General features: G+C 47.5%; 1 protein-coding gene and 2 non-coding genes across 4 annotated transcripts in view; 2 read left to right on the top strand and 1 right to left on the bottom strand.

The window, feature by feature from the left end:
• Window positions 1-12,856, top strand: part of Rcsd1 (RCSD domain containing 1) — a 59,795-nt gene extending 46,939 nt beyond the window's left edge. For both annotated transcript variants that reach the window (XM_038350087.1, XM_038350088.1), the window contains 4 exons: window positions 3,834-3,905; window positions 6,091-6,291; window positions 7,042-7,731; window positions 12,252-12,856. In XM_038350087.1, the coding sequence (XP_038206015.1) occupies window positions 3,834-3,905; window positions 6,091-6,291; window positions 7,042-7,731; window positions 12,252-12,284 (996 nt within the window). In that variant the 3' untranslated portion in view covers window positions 12,285-12,856. The remainder of the gene's footprint in view (window positions 1-3,833; window positions 3,906-6,090; window positions 6,292-7,041; window positions 7,732-12,251) is intronic.
• Window positions 12,857-20,883: 8,027 nt separating this feature from the next.
• Window positions 20,884-20,955, top strand: Trnap-cgg. Its single transcript has one exon. It is a non-coding gene; the product is annotated as a tRNA-Pro (tRNA).
• Window positions 20,956-21,512: 557 nt separating this feature from the next.
• Trnap-agg lies at window positions 21,513-21,584 on the bottom strand. The gene has a single exon. It is a non-coding gene; the product is annotated as a tRNA-Pro (tRNA).
• Between the last annotated feature and the right edge of the window lie 3,335 nt (window positions 21,585-24,919).

The following is a 24,919-nucleotide window of genomic DNA, read 5'->3' on the forward strand; positions in this document are numbered from 1 at the left end:
AGGCTGTGCTATCGAAGGCAGAACTATGGTGCTAGAGACGTTCGTGCTTGCTCTGTATCCTCGAGAAGGCTGGCTATTGTCTGGGACCACTGGAAGAAAACCAGAGCACACAGGAGGCCTCCTGGCCCTCAGATATAAATAGCAGTGCTGCCAACATAATGAAGGCTCTGGTGTCATAGATCATAGCCGGTAATAGAGTCCCGGCCTGCGTGCTCGCCCAGCCTTGTTTATCTAATTGTAGCTGTTAGAGCGGCTGCTGCAGGCCCCAACCCAGCAGCCCATGAACTTTCCCTGTGGTCACGGCCATGGTCCTGCCAGAAACCAATCTGCACGTTGTCTTCAGGCCCAGGAGGCCAAGCCCAAAATAAAGCAAGCAAGTCACACAGCTCAGTTCCCAATTCCCACTTCAGCTCCCTCTTTTTCCCTCCCCTTCTTTCTGGGGACCAGCATCCTGATAAAAGGCCCCAAATACCCCTGTGAACTTAGGCAGACCTACATTTGGTCCCCTGTAAAGTGAAACGGTTGATGTAGATGAATGGTTTTTCAGGGCTTTTTGTCAACCCAGAGCTCACAAGTGCATCAAAAAGCAAAGAACTAAGGCCAGCAAGGGGGCGCAGCGGGTAAAGGCACTTACTTGCCCCCAAGCACAATGACCTGAACTCAGTCCTTGACAAGCACATGGAAAAAGGAAAGAAAGTTGTCCTCTGACCTCTATACACATGCTGTGGCACATGTATGCCACACACAATAAAAATAAATAAACAAACAAATAAGTAAGTAAATAGAGCTGAGCGGTGGTGGCGCACAACTTTAATCCCAGCACTTGGGAGACAGAGGCAGGCAGATCTCAGTGAGTTCAAGGCCGGCCTGGTCTACAAAGAGAGTTTCAGGACAGTCAGGACTGTTACACAGAGAAACAGTCTCAAAAACCAAAACTCGTGTGTGTGTGTGTGTGTGTGTGTGTGTGTGTGTGTGTGTGCGTGTGCGCGTGCGTGTGTGTGTGTGTGTGTGTGCTTGAGATAAGAGCACTCATTGCTGTTCCAGAGGACCAGGGTTCAATTCTCAGCACGTACGCATGGTGGTTCACAACTATCTGTAACTCCAGTTCCAAGGAATTTGATGCCTCCTTTTGATCGCTATGGACACCAGACACCAAAACACCCATACACATAAAGATTATTTAGTTAAAAATAAATTTTAAAAAATTCAAAGGACAGAGAACTCGTAGCTACCTCCCAGTCAAGTAGGGGTGGGTGGGGTCTGGGGCCCTTTCCACTGGGCAGAATGGTCTTGTGAGCTGAGAAGTCCCCAGAACCGAGGTTAACAAACGGTTAGGTCTCCTCAGTTGTTGGCATCATGACTCCATGGTGTTCCCAGCCGATGCTACCACCACCGCCAACTTCGCCAATTTCACCAACTTCTCTTTACAAAGGGTGAACTTCTGTAGCTCTTCCCTGCTGAGCTTGGAGCCTCTGCTGGTGCAGGCCTGAGGCTGTGGCCATCTGAGGCTGTCCCCAGGGCTTTCCTCAAAAGGAGCCATTGCCTCACACTAGTTCCTCATTTGTGAACCGAGGACAGGAGTTACCAGAAAGTGTGCGGCAGGGCTGGATGGGGAAGTTTTGCTCGTGGGATTTTATAAAAGCAGATGAAGCAGGTCAGGCTTGTAGAGATTGGATTTTATGGCTTCATTTCACGGACTTTATAAAATCCAGAAGTTAAAGGCATGTAATGGCCAAGGAGTAGAAGGAAGAGAAAGGTGGGGGGTCAAACTGAGAACCCCCTGGAATGTGATGCTGTGTGTTCATGCAAACAACGCTGTCCCCAGGATCGATGGCTTTCTTTTTGCCTTGAAATTCAGAGTGAGGGTATCATGGCACACAATCATAATCCCAGCCCATAGCAGGCTCCAGGCCATCCTGGACTTCAGAATGAAACCTCTGTCAGAGAAAGAGGGCGCAGTTCTCCTGGCAGGGCTGGATGGAGATGTTACATGCCTGTGTAGTACATGCAACCTACGGGAACCCTGATAGCCTTCTGGTTACCCTAGTTCATGCACAGGGATGGAAAGGACTGCTTCATCCCTTACCTCCTATACCTTCTGGGCCTGGGACGTGGGGTCAGCCACCAGGATTTCTCCTGCTGGTTGTAGGCAAAGTAACAAGTTACCTTTCCTGAGAGAACCAGATGACACGGAAGGACATGAATACCACTTCATGCGAAACTATCAGGTCCACAACTTCTAGATGTAATAATATATGGTTGGAATGTCATATTAATACACATACACATAAAATGTATGAATGCCAAGTTGGTTTTTCTCTGCAGTTTGTTTAACCCCAGCCACTGACCTGGAGCCTGTGATTAAATTATAAATGAAATGCTGCCATCTGCTGCCCATCCTGTGAACTGCACTAGCGTTTCCCGGTCCACACCTGCTGGGTCTCTAGCACTCACTGTGCTTAAGGGGCGCTGTTTGTTTGATTTCCACTGTCTTCCAAAAGAGTGGGAGAGTTTATAATGTTACCTAAAGTGAGATTTGGTAGGGAAGATTTTGCTGCAGTTTATGAAAACACAAAATTCCTCTGTGAAGCCCGGAAACCTCCCAGTTGGGGCCGAAGGATCATGATGCTCACTAGAAACCAAAGTTCCATGACAGGCAGAGGCAATATAGAGCTTGAATAAAAGCCCTCGGCATCCTTTGCCATAGCCAAGAAATCTTGGTAGAGCAGGCATCTACCTGGCCAGCAAAGTTGGAGTCAGAAGGAGCGGGTCTCTGAATCCCAGCCTTTGACAGTCTCGTTGCAGCGTGCTCTCCCTTGGCGCCAGCATCTGAAAAGTTCCCTGATAAGTTGATTCTGTCTCTCTTCTTCTACAACTAAAATATAATCAGGCACTCAGAATGACACCAGGCAGCAGTGATTGTCCTTCTTACGGTTCCAGCACAGCCGTATATGGAGATGGGGCAGGTAACATACTCTGGTCCCAAAACACTGAGAATATCCCTTCTGTGCTTGACCCTGCCTATCAACGTGAAAGTCGCCTTCTATCTCTCCGCCACCATTTAATCACCATGACTGTCCTCACCGTTGTATTATAGTGGGAATTTAGCGTGAAACGAGGAGCCAATCTTTTTACAAATATCTAATCCGGAAGTGGAAAAAACTCATGGTGTACACTGATCACAACAGTAATTTTCAGAGCCTGCATAGTGGATAGCAGTCACAACTGTTCGTTTAGGGAAGGGAGTAGATCACCTTCATCTTCATGTACCCGCCCCGATGCGTGAAAGCACCGGTAGATACTTAACGCGTGTATCTGATAAATTAAATGAGTATTCACATGTGGGAAAATTGTAGTACATGAACCATGCCATTTGGTGGAATTTTCCAAAATATCAATTCCGTAAAGGGATTTTGCTAATACCGCTGCCTAATTTCATTCCCAGCCTGGGATTTATTGTTTTGTTTATGACCAGTTTTGCCCTTTGTCTGTGAAATCCCCTCCAATTGTTGATTTGCCTTGGAAGGCCATGAGGTGAAGGCCTTGATCCCCATAGACTAGTTTTTCCTCCTAATGACAATGAAGTCATTCTCCCTGGGAGGGGAGGCTTCCTGTGATCCGAAGGTCTGCCCTAACTTCTCAGCTCAAACTCAAGTGGTCTTGCTTGTGGTGAAATGGGGGGTGGGGGGGTTGGGGAGATAGGCAGGCAGGAAGTCGGTCTCATCCAGGCCTGACAAGGTAAGTAGGCATCAAAGCAGCGGCGGCAGCTTGAGAGACCACCCTGTCTCCTCCCTCTGGCTCACTTGGTTGCTTTTGGTCTATTTGCTCTGTAGAAATCACCATCCAACACCAGCCACCCACCTAAAATCAAGGTGAAGAGCTCTCCGCTGATTGAGAAGCTTCAGGTCAGTGTGAAGTGCATACACATCCCCATGCATGCTCATGCACGCTCATGCGCACACCCTGCCTCACACACATTCCCCTGGCACCTGTGGTCCAGCATTCCCTGGTACTCATCATATGCTATTTAAAAAAAAAAAAAAACATAACCTGGACTTAACAATGCTGCCTCTTATGGGTTTTCTATATTTAATTCTTCCCATGACTTAGTCTTGTCAGCTTCGTGCATTCGGCCTTAAGACCACACCCAGTAAATAATAGCTACCTTCCTAAACACACTTAGTGCCTTGAAGCCAGAGAGTGCTAACAACACTTGGGGTTCTCAAGGTCCTCTGTCTTGTCTGAGGGGAGTACTGGGGGTGGGGCATTGTGAGTGGAGTGTACTAGCCACGCCTTGCCTGAGAGTAACCAGAAATCCACCTCAAAAGGCATGTGGAGAGATGGCTCAGAGGTTAAGAGCACTGGCTGCTCTTCCAGAGGTCCTGAGTTCAATTCCCAGCAACCACATGGTGGCTCACAACCACCTGTACTGAGATCTGGCACCCTCCTCTGGCATGCGGGCATATATAGAGGCAGAATGTTGTATACATAATAAATAAATCTTTAAAAAAAAGAAAAAGGTTGTGGAGATCAGGCTAAAAGTTGGTTCAGAGAACCAGAGTCTATTGAGAGATCCTATATTAGATATAATTGGCTGCGTGAGCCTCTATTGCCAGTCCCCTCTCTGTGAGGTCTTACTATGACCAGCCCTGTCAGGTCTACTCAGCTATGTGGGTTTGGACCCTATAAAGGGTGGGAGGAAGAGTGTGCCCCTAGCTAGCACTGAAAGCCTGTGGACTGGTGATTCAGCTCAGTTGCCAGAGATCAGAAAGCCCCATTCAATTCAGAGTTCAATTCCTGGTACCTAGACTTGATGGAGCTGCCTGCAGTCCCAGCACCCTGAAGTTCAAGGTCATTCCTGGCTACACAGGGAGCTGGAGGCCTGGCTCTGTGAGGCCCTGTCTGGGCTGTTAACACACAACCCCTTCCATAGCTGTCTTCCTGCTCTACCGTCGGTAAAGTTGATCTGTGGCCTCCCACCTGTTCTCCCACTGAACCTGTGTTTCCATTAGGCGCTGGTCACCTCTGAGTGACTCTGCCTTTGGTCTCCCTTCGTATCCATCTTGATCTGGTTTCAATTGTGAGGAGCGAGCAGGCCTGAGGAAGGAGCAGGCCAGCCACAGACCTCAGGATTTAGCCACCTTCCTCTCAGGAGACCAACACTGACTCTGTCGAGTGATCGCAAAGGCGACAGCTGTATCCAGCAGAGATAGGTGCACACAGCAGATGTTAATAGGAGCAGATGCTGTTGGCTAATGAGAAGATGACATGGGAGCCAAATACTGCAAGCACCTGGGAGCTGAAGGTGCTGCCAGCAGTTTCTCTTTGGGCCACTGTGACTACTCACTGGAGCTGTTGTTACTATTATTATTATTATTATTATTATTATTATTATTATTATTATATCATCATTATCAGAGAAGGTCTCACTATGTAGCCCCAGCTTGCCTAGAACTCACTAATGACCAGACTGACCTCAGACACACAGAGATATGCCTACCTCTGTGTGGTGACACATATTTTTTGTTTTTGTTTTTTGGGGTTTTGTTTGTTTGGTTGGTTGGTTTTTGGTTTTTCGAGACAGGATTTCTCTGTGTAACAGTCCTAGTTGTTTTGTAGACCATGCTGACCTCAAACTCACAGAGATCCTCCTGCCTCTGCCTCCCGAGCGCTGGGATTAAGGATGTTTGCCACCACCACCCGCTGGTATCCGGCACTCAGAAGGCAGAGTTGAATGGATCTCTGAGTTCAAGGCCAGGAGGGTCTACAGAGCGAGTTCCAGGATAGACAAGGCTACACAGAGAAACCCTGTCTTGAAAAACCAAAGGAAAACAAAGCTACACCACTATGCCAGGCCAGGACTGTTGGGGTGACTATTGGGTCCACCTCAGCATGACCTGAGCATCCAACAAGGCAACCTACCTTACGTGAGCCAGGTAACAGGCGGTATGGCTGGCTATACAAGGCTTCCAGAAGCAGTCAGAGTGCAATGGCAGACAATTGGTTTGGGAGAAGCACACAGAGTCTCCTTTTGCGTGTCCTCAGCCAGCTGAGGCCAGTGAACAAACATCTTCTCCCCTTTCTTGACAGGCCAATTTAGCCTTCGACCCAGCAGCTCTTCTGCCTGGGGCTTCACCCAAAAGTCCTGGGCTCAAGGCCATGGTGCCACCATTTCACAGCCCCCCTCCCACACCCAGTAGCCCCGGCATCCGGTCTCAGCCAGAAGCAGAAGAGGTACCTGTGAGCTTTGACCAGCCCCCGGAAGGGACTCACCTGCCTTCTTACAATAAGGTACGGTCTGCCTCTGTCGTATTGTGGTGTGCCCAGGGAAGTGATTCCTGGTATTTCCTGGTATTCAATCTTTTGCCTGTTGTAAAAACAAAAAACAAAAACAAAAAAACAAACAAAAAAACCCCAACCAACCAAACAAACAAACAAAACAACCCATCATCTACAGTGTTTTAGGTCATTCCCATTGACCCCAGAGCTCAGCAACTGGCTGAAATGCTGGTCAGCCAGCTCCAGGGATCCGTTGTCTCAAATCCACAGGTTTGCCTCTTGTTTTTCACAAGATACCGAGAACCCAAACTCAGCCCCCCTCGCTCTTTCATTGACAGCCAACACTTCACCCACTGAGATTTCTTCCCAAGTTATTAACTGATGGACAGCATTTATATCTTCCTAAGACAAAAGCCTGCAGCCTACCAAGTAGTTTTACAATCCCCCAGAGCGGCGTTCCTCAACCTTCCTAATGCTGCAGCCCGTTAATACAGTTCCTCATGCTGCAGCGACCCCAACCATAAAAGCATTTCTCTGCTACTGTTATGAATTGTAATGTAAATATCTGATAAGCAGGATATCTGATATGCAACCCCTGTAGGGTTAAGAGAAGTTGCTCTAAATTCTGTTTTATAATAAACAGCAAACAACTTTACACCCTCCTAGGGAAGTTAGCGGACCTGCAGTGAGTTTGTTCAGCATAAGTCTTCCCCTTAGCCTTTTTTTATTTTCAAGATAATAGTCCTTCATGTCTTCTTCCAGGTGCGGACTCGAGGCTCAATAAAAAGACGTCCTCCCTCCCGGCGATTCCGGCGATCACAGTCAGACTGTGGGGACCTTGGAGACTACCGGGCTGTGGAGCCATCTCAGGAAAATGGTGCCAGGGTAGAGAATGGCGATGATGTGTTCCCTAGCAAGAGCAAGGCCCCCGGGTCTCCCCCACCCAACCAGGAGGCCATGGGAGATGGGGTAGAGGGAACCCTGGGATCCACAGAAAAGCCTCCTCGAAGGAGCTTGTGCAACAGCACGGAGAAGCCGGAAGAATGTACTGGAACCCCAGAGGAGGCCAATGCAGGAGAGAAGGCTGGACAGAATCCAGACACAGCTAGCCAGGCTGGACTGGAGATCCCAGAACCACCCCAAACCTGCAACACAGAGGCTGAGAAAGGGTGCGAGAGTCAACTAGAGGGGACAGAAGCTGGAGAGCGTACAGACGCTGGGACGGCCACAGAAGGGACAGCTTCTGAGGAGAGTTTGGCAGATGAAGAGGAGGGGTTTGGACAGAAAAGCCCAGCTGCAAAGACACCAGAGGAGGGAGCAGTCAGGGAGAAAGCTCCCCAAAGTCCGGAGCAAAAGGAGGGGCCACCTCTGGAGCCAGGCTGCAGCCCAGGGGTTGACAATGCCCCAGCAGAGAACAGCAATGAGATCCAGAATACTCAGGAAGCCTCCACGGTAAGTGGCTCTGATGGCTCATACCGTATCATGGCTGGAGATGCCCCCATTGTCACATGTTCTGTTCCTCCCTGTCTGGTGTTAAATCAGCACAGTATGAGGAAACACAGTTACCAGCCCCTCACCTTGTGCTGACCCCATAGAGACTGACTGTGGGGAGAAAAGGGAAGGTGCATCTTGTGTTCTGGCCTGCTTCCGGCTGACTGGGCCAGCTTCTGGGTGTGCATGGAGTGAGCAGGGTGTGATGACAACTCGGTGACCAGCGCTGGCAATGTCAATGGGGAGCGGGGTGTGCAGGGTATTCCTGGTGGGGTCCAGAGGTGACGGAGTCTGTGTGTAGCGAGCAAGGGTAAGACATCACGGACACATCTAGGCACAAGTGGCCTTGGGTTGGGCCTTTAGGGGAGACTTTATGTGATGTCTGTTTAGTCTCAGGCAGGGTGGGTCTTCAGAGGAGTCTTTGTGTGACATCCACTGAGTCACAGGCAATGCCCTGTGTTGCATCTGAGAAGGGGGCAGCACTGCCCCTGCCCTTCTCTCACCCCACACACCCTGGACCTTTCCATCCACTTGTCTGTTCCCACCAGCTCCCCGGAATCCCCCAGAAACTCACCGTCTGCTTTAGGGGAATGCCCAGTTCTGTGGAGGCTTGGAAGCTCCTGAAGGACAGCCGGGCGCCCCTCCCCAGCCTGTCATCCTTCTGTGTTCCTTGTCAGTTTTGTCTCTCAGCCACCATGTGCATCCTGCTATGGTAGCCTCTGGCCTTTCTCTCAGTCTTTGTGTTCTCTCTCGATGAGATTCGTCCTCACACAGGAACTGCATCGTGGGTAGATCAATGGGTGGTTGACTGGCATGGATCTATTCTCGGCAGGGTTTCTCATCCCTCTTTTACTAGGGTTTGGAGACACAGTACCACAGGGTTAGTGGCTTGACACAACAGAAATGAGCTGAGCGTGCCGCTCATGCCTGTCATCCCTGCACTCAGTATGAGATGGAAGTGGGTTCAAGGCTAGCGTGGGCTGGCTACATAGTGAGTCCAAGACAGCCTGAGTTCAAGTTAAGCAAATAACTGTCTCAAACAAACAAATACATAATCGAAATGTAGTTTCATACAGTTCAGAACATCAGAGACTCCAAAATTCATAAACTGAGTTCCCCCAGAGGGCTAAAAGAGAACTGTCCGTCTTCCGTTAGCAGCTGCCTATGCCCTTCCTATCTTTTCTGGCCTCTCTCAGCTTCTGGTGGCTGTCATAAGTGTTTGGCAGTCTGTGGCTTGAGAATGCCTCACTGCGGTCTTTGTCGCTATCGCCGTGTGACCTTTGTCTGTGTCTTGTGTCTCAGATGTCCCTCTTTTCTCGTCTAAGCCAGCAGTCTTCAGAGGTAGGATGCACAGGATGTGCCTGAAAGCCAGTGTGACCTCGTCACTACGTCTGCAGCAATCTGCTTTCCAAATAAGATCAAATTTGGTACAGGCATGGACACACACTTCCTTCCCTGGCTCTCCCCAGAGCTGTGCTCTAGCAATCTGATGTCTTTGTTTCTGAAACAAACTAGGTTCATTCCCTACTCCAAGTTCTACCTTTGCAGCCCACGCTGCCTAGAACACTCCTCTTTCTGACCCTCATATGGTTGGCCACTTCCAACCCATCCTTCCAGTCTCGCTCAGCTGATGTTGACCACTGACGTCTCTCTTGTGACCGCTCAGTCAAAGGAATCTGTTTCCACCCCACAGTTACTCTCTCCCATAATTCCACTTTATCATTTTCCTGTGGGGGTTTTTGTTTGTTTGTTGTTTGTTTGTTTTTCGAGACAGGGTTTCTCTGTGTAACAGTCCTAGCTGTCCCAGAACTAGCTTTTGTAGGCCAGGCTGGCCTCAAACTCACAAAGACCTGCCTGCCTCTGCTTCCTGAGTGCTGGGACTAAAGGGGTGCGCCACCACCACCAGGATGGGGTTTTTTATTTGTTTGTTTAGATTTATTTACTTCATTTTATGTGTATGCATGTAGGTGCACCTCCTAGTGCCTGAAGAGGCTAAAAGAGGGCACTGGATCCCCCATAACTGGAGGTAGGAATGGTTGTGAGCCACCATGTGGGTGCTGGGAACCAAACCCAGGTCTTCTGCAAGAGCAGCAAGTGACCTTAACCACTGAGCCATCTTCTCTCCAGCTTCTCTCCTCTTTATTTTTATTGTCTCTTGTACTCTTCTTCTAGTATTTCCTCAAAACTTACAGTAGAACCTGTGGCAGCCCTTAAAATATGTGTAGAATAAGTGAAGAATTGTTAGATATTAATTCATTTCCTGAGACCAGGTCTTACTTTGTAGCTCAGGCTAGCCTGATACTCACAATTAGCCCAGGAGGCCTTGAACTCAAGGAAACCCTCCTGCTTTTAGCCTCTTGAGGACTGGGATGGGTGCGTGCCACTATGTCCAGCTGAATAGATGAATCTTTAAAAGTCACTTGGCCCAAAGTAAATAACTCCTGATGGTAGAGCAGCAGGTGCAAGAGGGGCCGCTGTGCTGTGAGGGCCCCGTTCAGGCCCTCGGGTTCCATCATACAAAGTAAATTAGGGGAAGAAATCATCGCACGCACTCGGGGAGTATGGCATTTTAATACTTCCGTTTCTAGCTGAGCCGTCTTTAAATCAGATTTAGAATGAGCAGTCACTAGGTTTAGAATCTTTTAGAACCTGGAGATCCCACTAAATCCCAGATTACAGTAAATGCCCAAATGCTTAATCCTCCTTGAGTTCAAGTAGTCCCCCACCAGTGGCTCCCACACCTCCCTTGCCCAGGTTGAGAGACACCTGCCTTCTAGGAGCCCTTCTGTCTCGCTGACAGACACTTCCGATCCCCAGGAGTGGGGGTCTCCTGGGTACAGAGTTGTGGGGAGAGTCTCAGGTCAAGGATGGGTTCCTGAAGAAAATTCGGGGCAGAGCTAGAGGGCAGGCTCTCTCTGGTCATCTCTTCAGTTTTACACACTGTATTCCGAAGCCAGAAAGCCCCGGGCAGGGAAGTGGGTGTCTCGGGAGCACTCTCCCAGCAAACAGCAGCAGCTCAGATAGAGAAGAGCTTCCCTCCCCCACCTCTCCACACTCTCCACTCCACCCCTGCTGACCTCCAGTCACTGAGAGGCAAAACTTTAGTACCATTTAGCCCACCCTCCTGGTTTCAGAAGGTACTGTGGACCTGGAAATTGTCCAAGGTCACCAAACTCTATCAGTGCTGACCTTTTGGGCACCTGTTCACATCATAAGAATAAGTTGTTTTAAAGCACCTGCAGGGATTATCGCTTCCCATCTTCTTTGGTCCCTCTCAAGCCTGGTCCAGACTAGAGCCAGAACGCATCAGACACTAGAGCAAAGAATTCCCCAGCGCTAGTTATGCCGTCTCTTGGCACTTGCCCAGACACGCTGCCTCTCCGGGGTCTTTCCTTGGGCTGGAAAAGACAGGCAGCATGCAGTAGTAAGTGGTTCTCACTACCATCTAATCCCATTTAGTGCTTTGATGGACACAAATCAATTAATTGATCAGATAAATTAATTACAGCGGCATTTGTCCAGTTGGCACTTACGAAACACAGATTGTCTTTATCACTGTGGGAGAGGCTGGGGCTTCAAAGCGGAGGGGACAGAGGCAGAAACAAGGCTCGGACTGCCAGTCAAGCTGTGTGAAGTAGGAAGGATGAAACAAGGCATTCAAGAGAAAGGGGTGCGCGGAGGGGGAAGAACTCAGTCGGGAAAGTTCTTGCCACGCAAACGTGAAGATCGAAACCCAGATCCTCTACACCATGCTTTAAAGTGGGGGGGGGGGGGGAGACAAAGCAGCACATGGTGGAACATGCTTTAACCCAGCACTTGGGAGGCTGGGCAGGCGAATCTCTGAGGCTTGTGTGGTCTACATAGCTAGTTCTAGGCCAGCCAGGGCTACACAATGAGACTCTATATAAATCAATCAATCAATCAATCAATCAATCAATAAATATAAGCAAACAAGATGAACAAAAACTTAAGAAGACATCCAGCATCTGCCTCTGGCCTCTACACCCAAATGTGTATGTACAACTATACACACATTACATGAAACTGTATTGTATGTACACCACATACACACACACACCACACACACAAACACACACACACACACACACACACACCACAGAGCAGGGAAAAGTTACATAGACATCAAATGTAAGGTGCTATCTAAAGGGTTACCTTTCTGCTCTGTTACCCCTCACAGGTAGTTTAATATCTCAAGCTCTGGTCCCTGGGATTAAGTCCCAACTTTACAATTTGGACCCTGGAAAGTCACTTCCCTCTTCCAATGCCTTAATTGTTTCACCTATAACGTAGAGTTAATGTAACAATTACCTAACTCCTGTGGGTTTTGTAAAGATGAAATAGTGTGTGAATAAATACATCAGTCACATTGCCTGCCGGCTCACTCCCACTGTTTGAGTTTTGCCTCGTCTCACATCCCCAGGGAGATCTGCTGAGTGTCGGTCTTTCTTCCCTGTTTACAGGATGATATCCCCATCGAGGATACACGAATGTAATGAAGAGCTCGTGGTGCCGGTGACGAAGCCACTGGAGACATCTCCCTGGAAATGGCAGCGTCAATAGTAGCGGCAGCAGCGCGTGAAGCCACGGCAGAAGCAGAATCACTGAGCATCTGGAGTCGGCCCAGGATGCGGGGCGAATCATCCCCTGTAGGCCACCGCAACTGTCTCCTCATTGGAGATTAGAGTTTTATCAACTTGAGTTTGTGTCATTTGATGGACTTGACACAATGTGAAATGTACTGAAAGCAATTGGCTGTGACGACAGTACTGTTGACCCCACCTCTTCCTGCAGCTGACCTCCCGACTAGGCTCTGGTTGAGCTTCTGTAAAGTTGCGGCCTTTTTATTGTTCTAAACTTTTTATGGCTCTCAGATGTAACTTAAAACTAATTTCAGGTAGATAAAAAAGATAGTCTTGTGGAAAATAAAATCCTCTAAGTTACAGAAGAGCTGAAAGCGTATCAAAGCCCTCGAGGTGATCTTTCCGCTTACTCCAATGGGGAAAAGGCCAACCAATTTCAAAAGCAGTGGACTCAAAGAGATATTTATTAAAACCTTTACAAACTTGTTCCTGTCTGTTCCAAGGGCAGGAGCATTTCCTGTCACATAGTCTTGGCTGATAACAACAAGGGGAGGTGACTGGTCCATCTAATCCCATCAGACCACCCCAAGGAGGAGGCGGTGCAGGAACTCCTGTGGGGAAGCAGGATGCTCAGATGTGCTGGCTTTGGGCTTCGTTTCCTCCCCTGAAGGTGCAGCAGTATGCCTACATGATGCTGCAAGCCTGAGCTGCAGGCTCCTACTTGAACATGGGCTGACCTCTGGGAGGTGCCTTTCGTACCCAGGGTTCGACTGACCTGTTAGCATCCTTCTTAGCTCTCTAGGAAGCTTTTATTTGTTTGCTTTTGCTTTTTTTTTTTTTTTTAAATCTCACCACGTAGCCTTCAACTCACTTTTGTAGCCAGGCTGGTCTTGAACTGCCTCTGTCTCTGGATTATAGCTAAGCATCACCATGCCTGGCTCTCAGTAAGCATTTCTCAGATCCAAGCCCACGTTCTTCTCCTGGACTAATGAGACGTGAACTGGGGTCTTCGGCCCGTTTTCATCTGTCTGGAGATGGAGGGTTTGCAGGAATGGTGGTCGGACCATCCATTCCTCTGCTCACCTCCACTTCCCTCTTCATGCACTCCCGCTAAAGAAATGTTAACCTGAATAAATGATGGGTCTTCAGGGTTGGTCCTTAACTCTGAGTTGAGTAGTTCTGTGTCTCAGGGTGCGGACCTGTCTTCTAGAGGGATGGTTTTCCTGCGAGTCCTTTAGACCACACCAACTCTAGATTCAGAAAACAGTCTCACAGACTTAAAAGGCCAATGCCACTGGTGGTACCTCGATTTTCTCATCCAGTTTCTAGGTTTTCTAATTCCAAGATAGCATTAATATGTGAGATACATTTTTTTTTTCAAAACAGCCTTTAAAATAGTTTGTAAGTGGTAACGAACTTGTGACCTGGTCAAGACTGACAATGTCATATATATATATTATAAACTCTGAATTTGAACAGAATTTGAGGAAAAGCATGTCAGACATGTCTCGAGATCTGCATATTGTCTACCTGCTTGCTTGCCTTCCATCACCAGGGATGTTTGCCCCTTGAAGAACACATGGTTTTATGTGTGAGTCTCAGTGGGTTGTTTCTACACTCGTGGGACTGTTTCGTGGGTGCAGGGCATGGTAACTGTGACAGTTCATGATTGTGTGTGCTGGGGAAGGTGCGTAAAAGCAAGGACAGGATGTAGAAACTGGACTCTTCAGAAGACACTGAGCGTGTGGTAGGAGAGGAGAAAGGAGCAGCTTTAGAATGTGGTGACATTGTGACATCACAGGGACGTGCTTGGTGGTGTCAAGGTACCTTTGTCCGTGCCCCCAAATCCCAGCCCCTGTTATTCGTATCATTTATTCTAGTTTATGAAAGCAGCCCCATTCTCAGGGGTTCTTTTTACTAAGGGTCCTCTTGGCAGGGTGTTCTAAAGGGCAGGCACTCACTTCTTCTCTTCGAGCAACCTGTGCTTCCCTTTCTGAAGCTCCCGAGACTGAGTGCTATACCTCCATGGTGTCTAGGGAGGCTTCCATATTTGGGCTGGATTTTTGTTTTGTTTTGTTGAGGGGGAGGTGAGACAGGGACTCTCTATAGTCCTGGCTGTCACGGAGAGCACTCTGTAGACCAGGCTGACCTCAAATCCATAGAGCTCCTCCTGCCTCTGCCTCCTGAGTGCTGGGTTTAAAGGCTTTTCAGCACCTTGCCTACAGACAATATTTGAGTTTTAAGAAGATATAAAGCTAGGCATGGTGACTCAGACCTGTAATCTCTTCCCTGGGGAGGCTGAGGCAGGATGGTTTCAAAGGAGTTTGAGGCCAACCTGGGCTTTACTGTCACACACACACACACACACACACTCACACGCACGTGCACACACACACGCACGTGCACACACACACATACACATATTAACATGTGAGTGCACAAAGCTGGCTTGTGTCTTATGTAACACATTGTCACAACTAGGTCAGGAAAATGATGTTTCGTTTGGATTTCTTAAGCAAACAAATTGTTCTGTGGTGACAGGCTGAAGAGAAAGACATCTTTCGTGGCTTTTCTAGTTCAACTCGAATTTCAAATTGCATCCTTTCTACAGAAAGGGGGAGGAGGGAAGAGACCTGCCCAGTTTAGAAGATTCTGCCTATTCCGGTTTGCTTTTCTGTGATAAAGCATTCTGAGCAACTTGGTGAGGAAAGGGTTATTTGGCGTACACTTCCGGGTCACAGTGCATCACTAAAGGAAGTCCCAACATGAACTCAAGCAGGGAAGGATGCCCGCTTCTCAAAGGAATGCTGCTTTCTGGCTCACACTCCCTGGCTTGTTCAACTACCTTTCTTTTGCAGCCCAGGACCACCTGCCTAGGGATGGTTCCACCCAAAGGAGGCTGGACCCTCCTTCATCAATCAAGACAATCTCTCAGCCACAGTCACAGGTCAATGTGATCCTGGCAATCCTTCAGTTGAGGTTCCTTTTAATCAAGGCGACTCTACGTTGTCAATAAAAATTAACCAAGACATTGGTTCAGCTTCATCTAGAATGAGTTAACTGGGTATCTTCATGTTTCTATGACTGTGATAAAATCATAGCCAAAGCAATTTGGAGAGAAAAATGGTTTATTTTGCTAACACTTCCAGATCGTTGGTCGGCATTGGAGGAAGTCAGGGCAGAAATTCAAACAGGGCAAGAACCTGGAGGCAGAAACTTATGCAGAGGCAGAAGGCTGATCCCTTCCACATCTATCATTAATTAAGAAAATGACCTTCAGCTGGATCTTATGGAGGCATTTTCTCAGTTGAAGTCCCCTCCTTTCAGATGACTCTAGCTTGTATAAAGATGACATAAAACTAGACAGGACTCTGGGTGACCATAAGAAACCACAGGGGCTGCTGACACCATGCTAGTACAGAGATCCCCACCAACAAAGCCAGCCATATAGGTTTGGGCACGAGGTCCATCAATTAGGTAGTTGTTAAATATATGTCAAGTAAAGGAATACATGATTAGAAAAACAGCATTATCTCCTGGCTAGGCCTTTAGGTTACACACATTAATGCCATGGTGAGCTGGGAATGTAGCTCAGTTCGTATAGTGTTTGCCTAGAGTAGCAAAAGGATTACTTTGAGTTCAAGGCCAGCCTGGGTTACATGGTGAATTTGATGCCAGGCTAGGCTAAATAATGAGACTGTTTAAAATTAATAATAAAGCAAAACCAAAGGAAATGTAAGCCCCCACCCATCATTTCACATCTGTCAGTTTCTGAGCTGTTTCTTTAAAAAGGTCAGGTAAACCAGGTGGTAGTGGTGCACGCCTTTTAACTTCAGCACTGGGGAGGCAGAGGCAGGCAGATCTCTGTGAGTTCAAGACCAACCTGGTCTACAGAGTGAGTTCCAGGACAGGCTCCAAAATCTACACAGAGAAACCCTGTCTCAACCTCCCCCCCCCCCAAAAAAAAAAGAGCAAAGAAGGAAGGCCAGGTACACAGGTGCACAGTCTTGGAGCTGGAGGCCAACTCTGACCTTGATGGGTCCTCAGGTGAATAATGACTCCAGCTCTCATAACATAGCTTCCACAGAAATTTAAGGAAATTAATGGAAATTAGTTAGCCTATAAAATCACCCTTAAAGAATGCATGGGTTGGGGTTAGTGGGATGGCTCAGCGAGTAACAGTGCATGCCATCAAATCTGGCAACCTAAGTTCAATCTCACATGGAGGAAAAAACCTGACACTCATATGTTGCCCTCTGATCCCTACCCATGTACCAAGATGCATGTGAGCATGCACACACACACACACACACACACACACACACACACACACGCACACACAAAGCTTGCCTGAAGATCAGAGTACAGAGCTAAGTCACTAGAACCCAGGGAGTGGTGGCACACACCTTTAATCCCAGGACTTGAGAGAGGCAGAGGGATCTCTTAGTTCAGGGCCCCCTAAAGCTACACAAGATTGAACCTATGTAAAAGAGAAACAGAGCTCACACAAAGGTGATCCCAGCACTTGGGATCCCACGCCTTTAATTCCAGCACTAGGGAGGTGGAGACAGGAGTGATACGGCTGGACAGAGAGAGGAATATAAAGTGTCCAAGGTTTGGTGTAGACAGACAGTTGCAGTCTGGAGATGCAGTCTGAGGACAGAATCTCCCCTTCAGTCTGAGCATTGGTAGAGGTAAAAGAACTCTCTAGTGGCCGGCCTCTCTGCTTCTCTGACCTTCAGCATTAACCCCTATGTCTGTCTCTGGGTTTTTATTATGAAGACCCACTAGAATCCATGCTACACCAGGATTAAAGGCGTGTGTCGCCACCACCTGGCCAAAACATTTTTTTTTCAGTAAGTGAACTGGATTACCTTTTAACGAGCTCTCAAAAACAAGAGTCTAGAATGATTTCATGGTTATTACTCAAAGAAGTATGTGTTACTGAGATGCGGAAATTCATTGCCCTCCAAGAAAACAATGGCATCTTCAGATCTAGGATCCCTTGTACTAATCGCTACTGTCTGATATCTGAGGGAGCCAGGGTGCTGGGTGGCACTAGCCACTTCCACAGCAAGGTTGGCAGGAACTGTCTTACTGATGAATTCTGGAAGCATATGGTGGAAAGGCACAGAAGGGCCTGCCATGTGATACCTGTAGCTGTCCCGACTCATCCTTGAACAGACAGTTTTACAAGCCCTGTCTTCTTCTCTTTGGTTTTTCAAGACAGGGTTTCTCTGTAGCTTTATAGCCTGTCCTGGAACTCGCTCTGTAGATCAGGTTGGTCTTGAACTTGCAGAGATCTATCTGCCTTTGCCTCCTGAGTGCTGGAATTAAAGGTGAGCACCACTACCACCTGGCCAAACCTTGCTTCTTTATGGTTTAAAAACATACCTTACCTTGGCGAAAGCAAGATGGCCCAGCAGTTAAGAGTGTTTACTGCTCTCGTAGAAAACCTGGATTTGGTTTCCAGCACCTGTGAGACATCTCACAACCTTCTAACTTATGGGCACTGAGAACATATGGTACACATACAAACATAAATGAAGGATATTGCTTCTCTTGATTTTTCTCAGTGCATATTTGCTTTGTTTTGAAACAGACTCCCCAACATCCCAGGCTGGCCAGTTCAGTACCTGGAACTTGAAACCCTCCTGTCTCCAATTCCTGAGTGCTAGGATACAGGCATGCATCATCTCTCCTATTTTATAAGATGCTGAGCATCAAATTGAGGGTTTTATACATACTAGCCTGCACTCTACCTGCTGGGCTACATCCCTAGTCTGAATCCTAAAAGAGGGAAAAGAGAGGGAAGTGGGAAGGGGGGGAAAGCCTGGAGAAGGAAGGAGACACAGTCTGTGTGACACAGAGAGATTGCAAGATCTCATGTGGGAATATAGGTGCCCAAGGGACAGCCCACGAGGTCTGCATCCTCTCTCTCTCTCTCTCTCTCTCTCTCTCTCTCTTTAGTGTGTGTTCATGTATGTGTGTGGGCATGCATGTGGAAGTCAGAAGACAATTTGCAGGAGCGAAATTTCTCCTTTCAGCACGTGGGTCCTGGAGATCGAACTCAGGGCATCAGACTTGGTGGCAGATGCCTTTACTCCCTGAGCCACTTCTCCCACCCTCCCCCTCTCTCTCTTTCCTGGGGCGGTGACCACCAAATTATAACTGGATAGTAGACTTGGGAGACATCTGAACCAGACAGGCTTTTTCTCCTTCACAATATGACAACTGTTCCTGATATGGAAGAAATATCAGAAATTAAATTGGGTGGTGTTGACCAAAAGAATATATAAGATGCCTAAGGACTACCAGGAAAACACGTGAGTTCCAGCCAGCTGCGGCTACGGGACTGCAGGAATTCGTGAAGACTTTTCAACACTTTATCAAAATAAGTATTAATCAGTATGAAAGAAATGAATAAATAATTGATATTTACAACCAGAGAGAGCGGGAAAGAGAACTAGACAGTGGCCTTAGGATAAGCAGTCTGTCCCTGGGAGATGGACAGTCAAGACTAGTTATCCTGGGAGTGACAGCTTTAGCTGGTGAATCCATGCAGATACCTGTTAACAGCACAGGGAGTGGGGACATAGGTACCCCTACGCAGTGAGCTAGTTTTGACGCCAGTTTTATGTATGGTGGTTCTTTTTCATTGGCAACACTGGACCGTTTCTAAAGAAACTGTAAATCTTGAACAAAGCAGGGTCAGGCCACAGTGGAGAATGCTTGCTGTCTTGCTATGCTATGTAAGTCCAGGATCCAAAGATTCCAAAACCTATGTGGCAGATCTGTTTCCAGTTAAAGCAGAAATGACTGATGGGGGACAGGACATTTCTAACATGAATCATCCCACTATTTTCTTAAGAGCTCCCGAGAGACCGGTTTATAAGACTGTTAATCAGTATTTTTTGTTCTTTTAAAGACAGGATCTCACTATGTAGCCTTGACTGGCCTGAAACTCATACAGACCCACCTGCCTCGGCTTCTGTGGTGGCACTATGCCTAGTCATAATGGATTTTACATAGAAATATTTCCAAGTATAATTCCTTTAAGTCGCATACAAGATGCACATAAATTAACAAAATGGTTCATTTATTATTCAAGGGTGCTTTCTGACACGGGTTTGCGTATGTATCTATTTTGTTTGTTGAGTGCCATCAAAACCATCTGTGGGTCAACCTTTATTGTCCATCGCTGTGAACAAGCTTCAGACTGCACTTCCTGTCCTGTTTCAATTAACTTTGTGTGTGAATTTGGGAGGAATAATACTTTTTGAAACAAGAGCTGAGTATAGGGACTTGAGATCCAGAGTAGTTTTAAGCATTAAGAAGTGGGAGAGGTCGGGTGGTGGTAACACACCTTTAATTCCAGGGGTGCAGAGGCAGGAGGATCCCAATGAGTTCGAGACCAGCCTGGCCTACAGAGCTTGTTCCAAGACAACCAAGGCTACACAGAGAAATCCTATCGCAAAAAAACAAAACAAACAAACGAAAAAGAAAAAAAAAAGATGAACAGCAGGAGGAGTGAATGAAGGGAGGGAGGAACCGAGAAAAGGGAACCAGCCAGTGAGAGCGCAAACATGTCAGAGGAACCCGCGGAGAAGTCAGACCAGGCTAGAGGACAAAGGCCATGTGACTGAACCCAAGCTAGTCTAAGGATGGAAGAAAGCTCTGAAAGCGAGGGTCCTCTACAACCCTGCCCTAATGCTTTAAAGCATGGTGAGATAGGAAGAGCGGGGGTGAGATGCAGGGGAAGAGTAGGGACTAAGGCTAGCCCACCACAGGAAGGTGGGGAGGAGGGAGGAGGGACAAAGGCTAGCCCAGTCTAGACGCCTGGCTGAAAAGCTAACCCCGCGTGAGACCTTAGCCCAGAGCGGCACACTGGGACCCGAGGTCAGATTGCTGGAGATCTGCCCCACGGGCTCTGGGCCCCCACCCAACCCAATCCCTCGCTCCTATCCCAGGAGCTCTTCCAGGGTTCTTCCGGGAACTGCAGTGCCTTAAGAAAGCAGCTCAAGGTCTCTGGACCTCAGTCCCCTCCCGCTGCAAAAGGCTACCGGCTACCGACAGTCGGAGAGTTTAAGAGACTGCTGAACTGAACATCAAACGGCTTCAGTACGAAGTGCTTAAAACGTTGGGATTTCGGGGAAGACCACAGTTCCCGTAGCTCCAGGCCGAGGCGCGTCCGTTTCCCTCGCTAGCGCTCCCGGAGTCATAGACTCCCTCTCGGCCCGGTTTCCTTCCAGGGCTCCCTATGACCGAGGGTAGGGTGGCCCCGGGCGATCCCAGCTCGGCTTGCAGAGGGCAGCGGCGGCGGCGGCTCCGGAGCGGCCGTCTGGGCAGAGGCGCGTCCTCCCTGCTCCCCTTGGCCGGCCGCGAAGGGGCTCCAGCCCCCGTACCCCGGAACCGAGAGAACTGCAAACACCGGAGAGGTTTTCTAGCCGGGTCAGCGAGGAGGGCCTGAGGGAGGCTGAAGTCAGGCACCGAGAGGGGTGCTGCTGAGAGCGGCTCGTTGGTCTAGGGGTATGATTCTCGCTTCGGGTGCGAGAGGTCCCGGGTTCAAATCCCGGACGAGCCCTGGTTTTACTTTTCCCACCCTTTGATCTACAGTTTAAAGATCGAATTCGGTTTCAGTTTTTGTACGGATCTCACCCAAAGACCCAAGTGAAACTATTCTAGCGTCGGAGCTCGGCTCTCCATCGATTTCGTTTTCGGAGCGAAGGACCAGGTGACCCCAATGTGGGTCAGCAGGGCAGGGCTATAAAACACACGATCAGTGCAGAAACCTGCGAGATCCGGACGCTCCCACACGTGACAGGGGCGTCGGGGATTGGCAGGGCGGCGTTCCAGAATCCCTGGAAACCGCAGCCCCGCTTTACGATAGAGCAGCCTGGGCGCTGTGGTTTAAACCCAGCTGCAAACTACCGAGCACCCTGGGTCCCTGCACAGGAGCTGAAATCGGAATAGGCGGGGAAGGACATGGTTAGAAAACATTAACGCTCCCACGATATTCCTTTTATTGGATATTGAATATAAAGTGCGCTTTTGTTTGTTGTTTGAAAGAACAATTTTAGGTTTGTGTTATATTTTGTTCATTTATTTACTTTTCACGAAAAAATTCAAGGTCAAAAAAGTGGGCTCGTCCGGGATTTGAACCCGGGACCTCTCGCACCCTAAGCGAGAATCATACCCCTAGACCAACGAGCCGCTGTGCGACGATTTCTCCTGCCATCATAAAGGTCTATGAAAATATTTAGTCTGGCGCCCCCATGTGGTTATTTTTATATGGTAGCATTTATAGTTTTTGGTTTGTATTTTATAGACTTAGTTTTTAATTTTCCATTTTCTCTGTTTTGTTCCTTAAAAATTAAGTGAACCAGAAAACGCAACGATATCATTACTAGTGTAATACTGATCTATTATTTTGAAAACCCGAACTCTTTATGGCTAACAAACTACACGCGACAGTCAATGTCCAAGGGGAAGTGACACTCAGTCTTCCATGCTGCATGGCAGTATTCCACACTTTCCTGTTTTGGTGAAATCGTCCGTTTCTTGCCATTACATATTTTAAAGGACTGGTCTTCAAATCCCAACTTTCCATCCTTGAACTTTTGCTTGAGACTCTTTTGGTTTTGTTTTCAGCTGGAAAACCTGTTCCTCTTTTGATAAATCCCAGACTCCAACTTTCCTGGGCATGGAAGAATCCGTTAACATATCAAAGCCAATATTTTTCTTAAACATGGCCTCACTATACCGTTTTAAGCAGCCTGGAATTTACTATAGAGTTCAAGCTGGCCTGACACTCACAGAACCCCACCTACTTCTGCCTCCCAACTGCTGTGATTTTTATAATTTTAATTTAATTTACTTAAAAGCATGTTTCACAGCAACCCTGAATTGCAATCTTGCAGCTCATAATTTCTTGGGAGCAAAACACCTAATAACAATTCTTAATTCTATTGTTTGATTGGCAATTGTGTGATTGTGGCGTGACTGTCCATTATCCTTAGTGAGACAAAGAAATCTCAGGTTGTGTTTTCTTCAACAGTGCACACTATATACTAAAATTGAAACAGTACAGAGAAGAACAGCGTGGCCCCTGTGTCCTATTTTCTTTTTTAAATCATGGCTTGTTAACTCTATTAAATCTTTAAACACTTCATTGATGCTTATATCAAGGGTAATAGTCAGTAATTCTAAGTGACCACCGTTTGCCCCAAATTCCTTCTCAGAATACATTTTGTACCCTGAGGAATAGGAATTGAGAATCACCATCCTAGTAAGAAATGACAGGACAGACGGATGTGGGGTTTCCTGCAGGGGCTCATTGCTTCGCATGCATGGTGTTCAACAGTTTACTCATTGGTTTTTTTGCTGGTTCATCCAGCAAACATTTGGCACACAGTGGTTCTGGACCCTGACATGTGAAATCTTTTCTTTCCCCCTGGGAATTGACACCAGAAAATTACAGCGTTGGTATTCTAAGGTGTTCTCTCTGCCCTTTGTTTTATTTGAAACCATCCTGACTGGAGTCTTTAATGCTTAGGGCTCAAGGCAAAAATGGTGAGGATACTCTTTAAAATGTTAATAAGTTCTGGATGCCAGGATAGTTTATTCATGAAAATCTAACTGGGAAAAAAAAATGTGTTCCCCAATACCAAAGAAGTCTACACCCTAAATGAAGCAGCGATTATTACTTACTAAGACAACATAATCCCTTCAGATTTTGGATTTTTGATGGCACCAGTCTCCACACACTGAGGGTCTACACCGTCCTTTTCTACTGAATTCGCTGTAGCTAACATGCTCACCTCCTCCCCTTCAGGGCAACACGGTGAAACTCACTCAGAGTGCCCTCAAACCTTTAGCGGTCATCCTGGTTTGTCTGGTCTTCTGGGATTACAAGTGTGAGCCACCCTGGCCAGCTAGAGTTTATCTTCTACTCTCTAGCACCCCAGATCCTAGTCTAGCTTACTTATCATATTTATATATCTATCTTTTCATTCGGTGATGAACAAAACTGATAATAATGAGACTCATAGTAATGGTTGCCTTAGGATGGAAAAGCTTCCTGTCTCAGCCGAAAGAATGTGATGCTGGATAGCTTTTGTCAATTTGACACAAACCAGAGTCACCTAAGAAGGGGGACCCTCAGTTTAGGATTGCTTCCCTCCGATTGGCCTGTGGGCGTGTCTGTAGGGCTTCATCTGATTGATTGTTGTGAGGAGGAGCCTGGCCCTTTCTGAGCCATTTCACCCCTGGGCAGGTGGTCCCCAGTGCTCTAAGAAAGCAGGCTGAAGCTGGGGTGGGGGGGGGACGGGACGGGACGGACGGACACAGACACGACACACGTTTTCAATCCTAGCACGTGGGAGGCAAAGGTAGGCAGATTTCTCTGAGTTTGAGGCCTGCCTGGTCCAGGACAGCCAGGCTACATAGAGAAACCCTGTCTCAAAAAAGAAAAGAGAAGAGAAGAGAAGAGAAGAGAAGAGAAGAGAAGAGAAGAGAAGAGAAGAGAAGAGAAGAGAAGAGAAGAGAAGGGAGAGAAGAGAAGGGAGAGAAGGGAAGGGAAAACAGACAAAAGAAAGCAGAATGAACAAGACACCAGGAGCAAGCCGCTCAGCACCACACCTCCATGGTCACCGCTTCAGCTCCTGCCTCCAGGAGACATGAGTTTGTGCCATGGCTTCCCTCAATAGACTGCAGGCTTTTTTGTTACGGTGCTTATCACAGCAATATAAAACAAACTAGGACAGCCTGTGACCCAGTCTGGGATACATCCTTCCCTAGAATGAGGTCCTTGTGAAACAAAACGTGATGGTTGCAGAGTACATGAAGTTTAAATCTTGAGGAACATTTTATCCCAGCTACACTGAATGATATACTTGGTGGCAGAACCTTCTGGAAGAAGCCAGGAAGACAGGGAGAATTCTGAGGCCATGGAAAGAAAAAGGAGCCTCTCCACTCTGTGACTGAAACAAGAATTCCAATACCTGGACTTTTTACTAGGAAGGTTGCCTACTGAAGGTCATGTTTTAAAATTATGTGTATAATGGTTCTTACACTTAAAATATTTTATGTTAAAATAGCAATGAACCGGGCCTGTAACCTTGCATGTGACCTTGGGTAGGGCCTCATTCCTCTTCCAGACATTTGCTGGGGATCTCATAAATACTATTGTTAACTCTGTGGGGTTTTGTTGTTGCTGTTTGGTTGGTTGGTTTTGTTTATAAAAATATGGGTTTTTTAAATTAGTGTGTGTATGTTATGTGCCTGTGAGTTCAGGTGCCCTCAGAGGCCTGAGGTGTTGGATCTGCCCTGGACCTGGAGTTATAAGCTGTTTCCTGTGGGTACTGAGAGTTGAACTTGGATCCTGTCTCTTGAGCCCATAATTTCCTGTACCCTTACTTCCGGTATCTTGGTGATCTGTCAGCTGCTGTATCAATTATAATCCCGTCAGGAGCACCTCAGGAACACACTGTGGTCTCATTTAGTACCCTCTTTAGCAAGAGCCTGAGATGGCTCGGTAGGTAAGGGTG

Source organism: Arvicola amphibius, chromosome 12, assembly GCF_903992535.2.
Source record: "Arvicola amphibius chromosome 12, mArvAmp1.2, whole genome shotgun sequence".
Lineage (NCBI taxonomy): Eukaryota > Metazoa > Chordata > Mammalia > Rodentia > Cricetidae > Arvicola > Arvicola amphibius.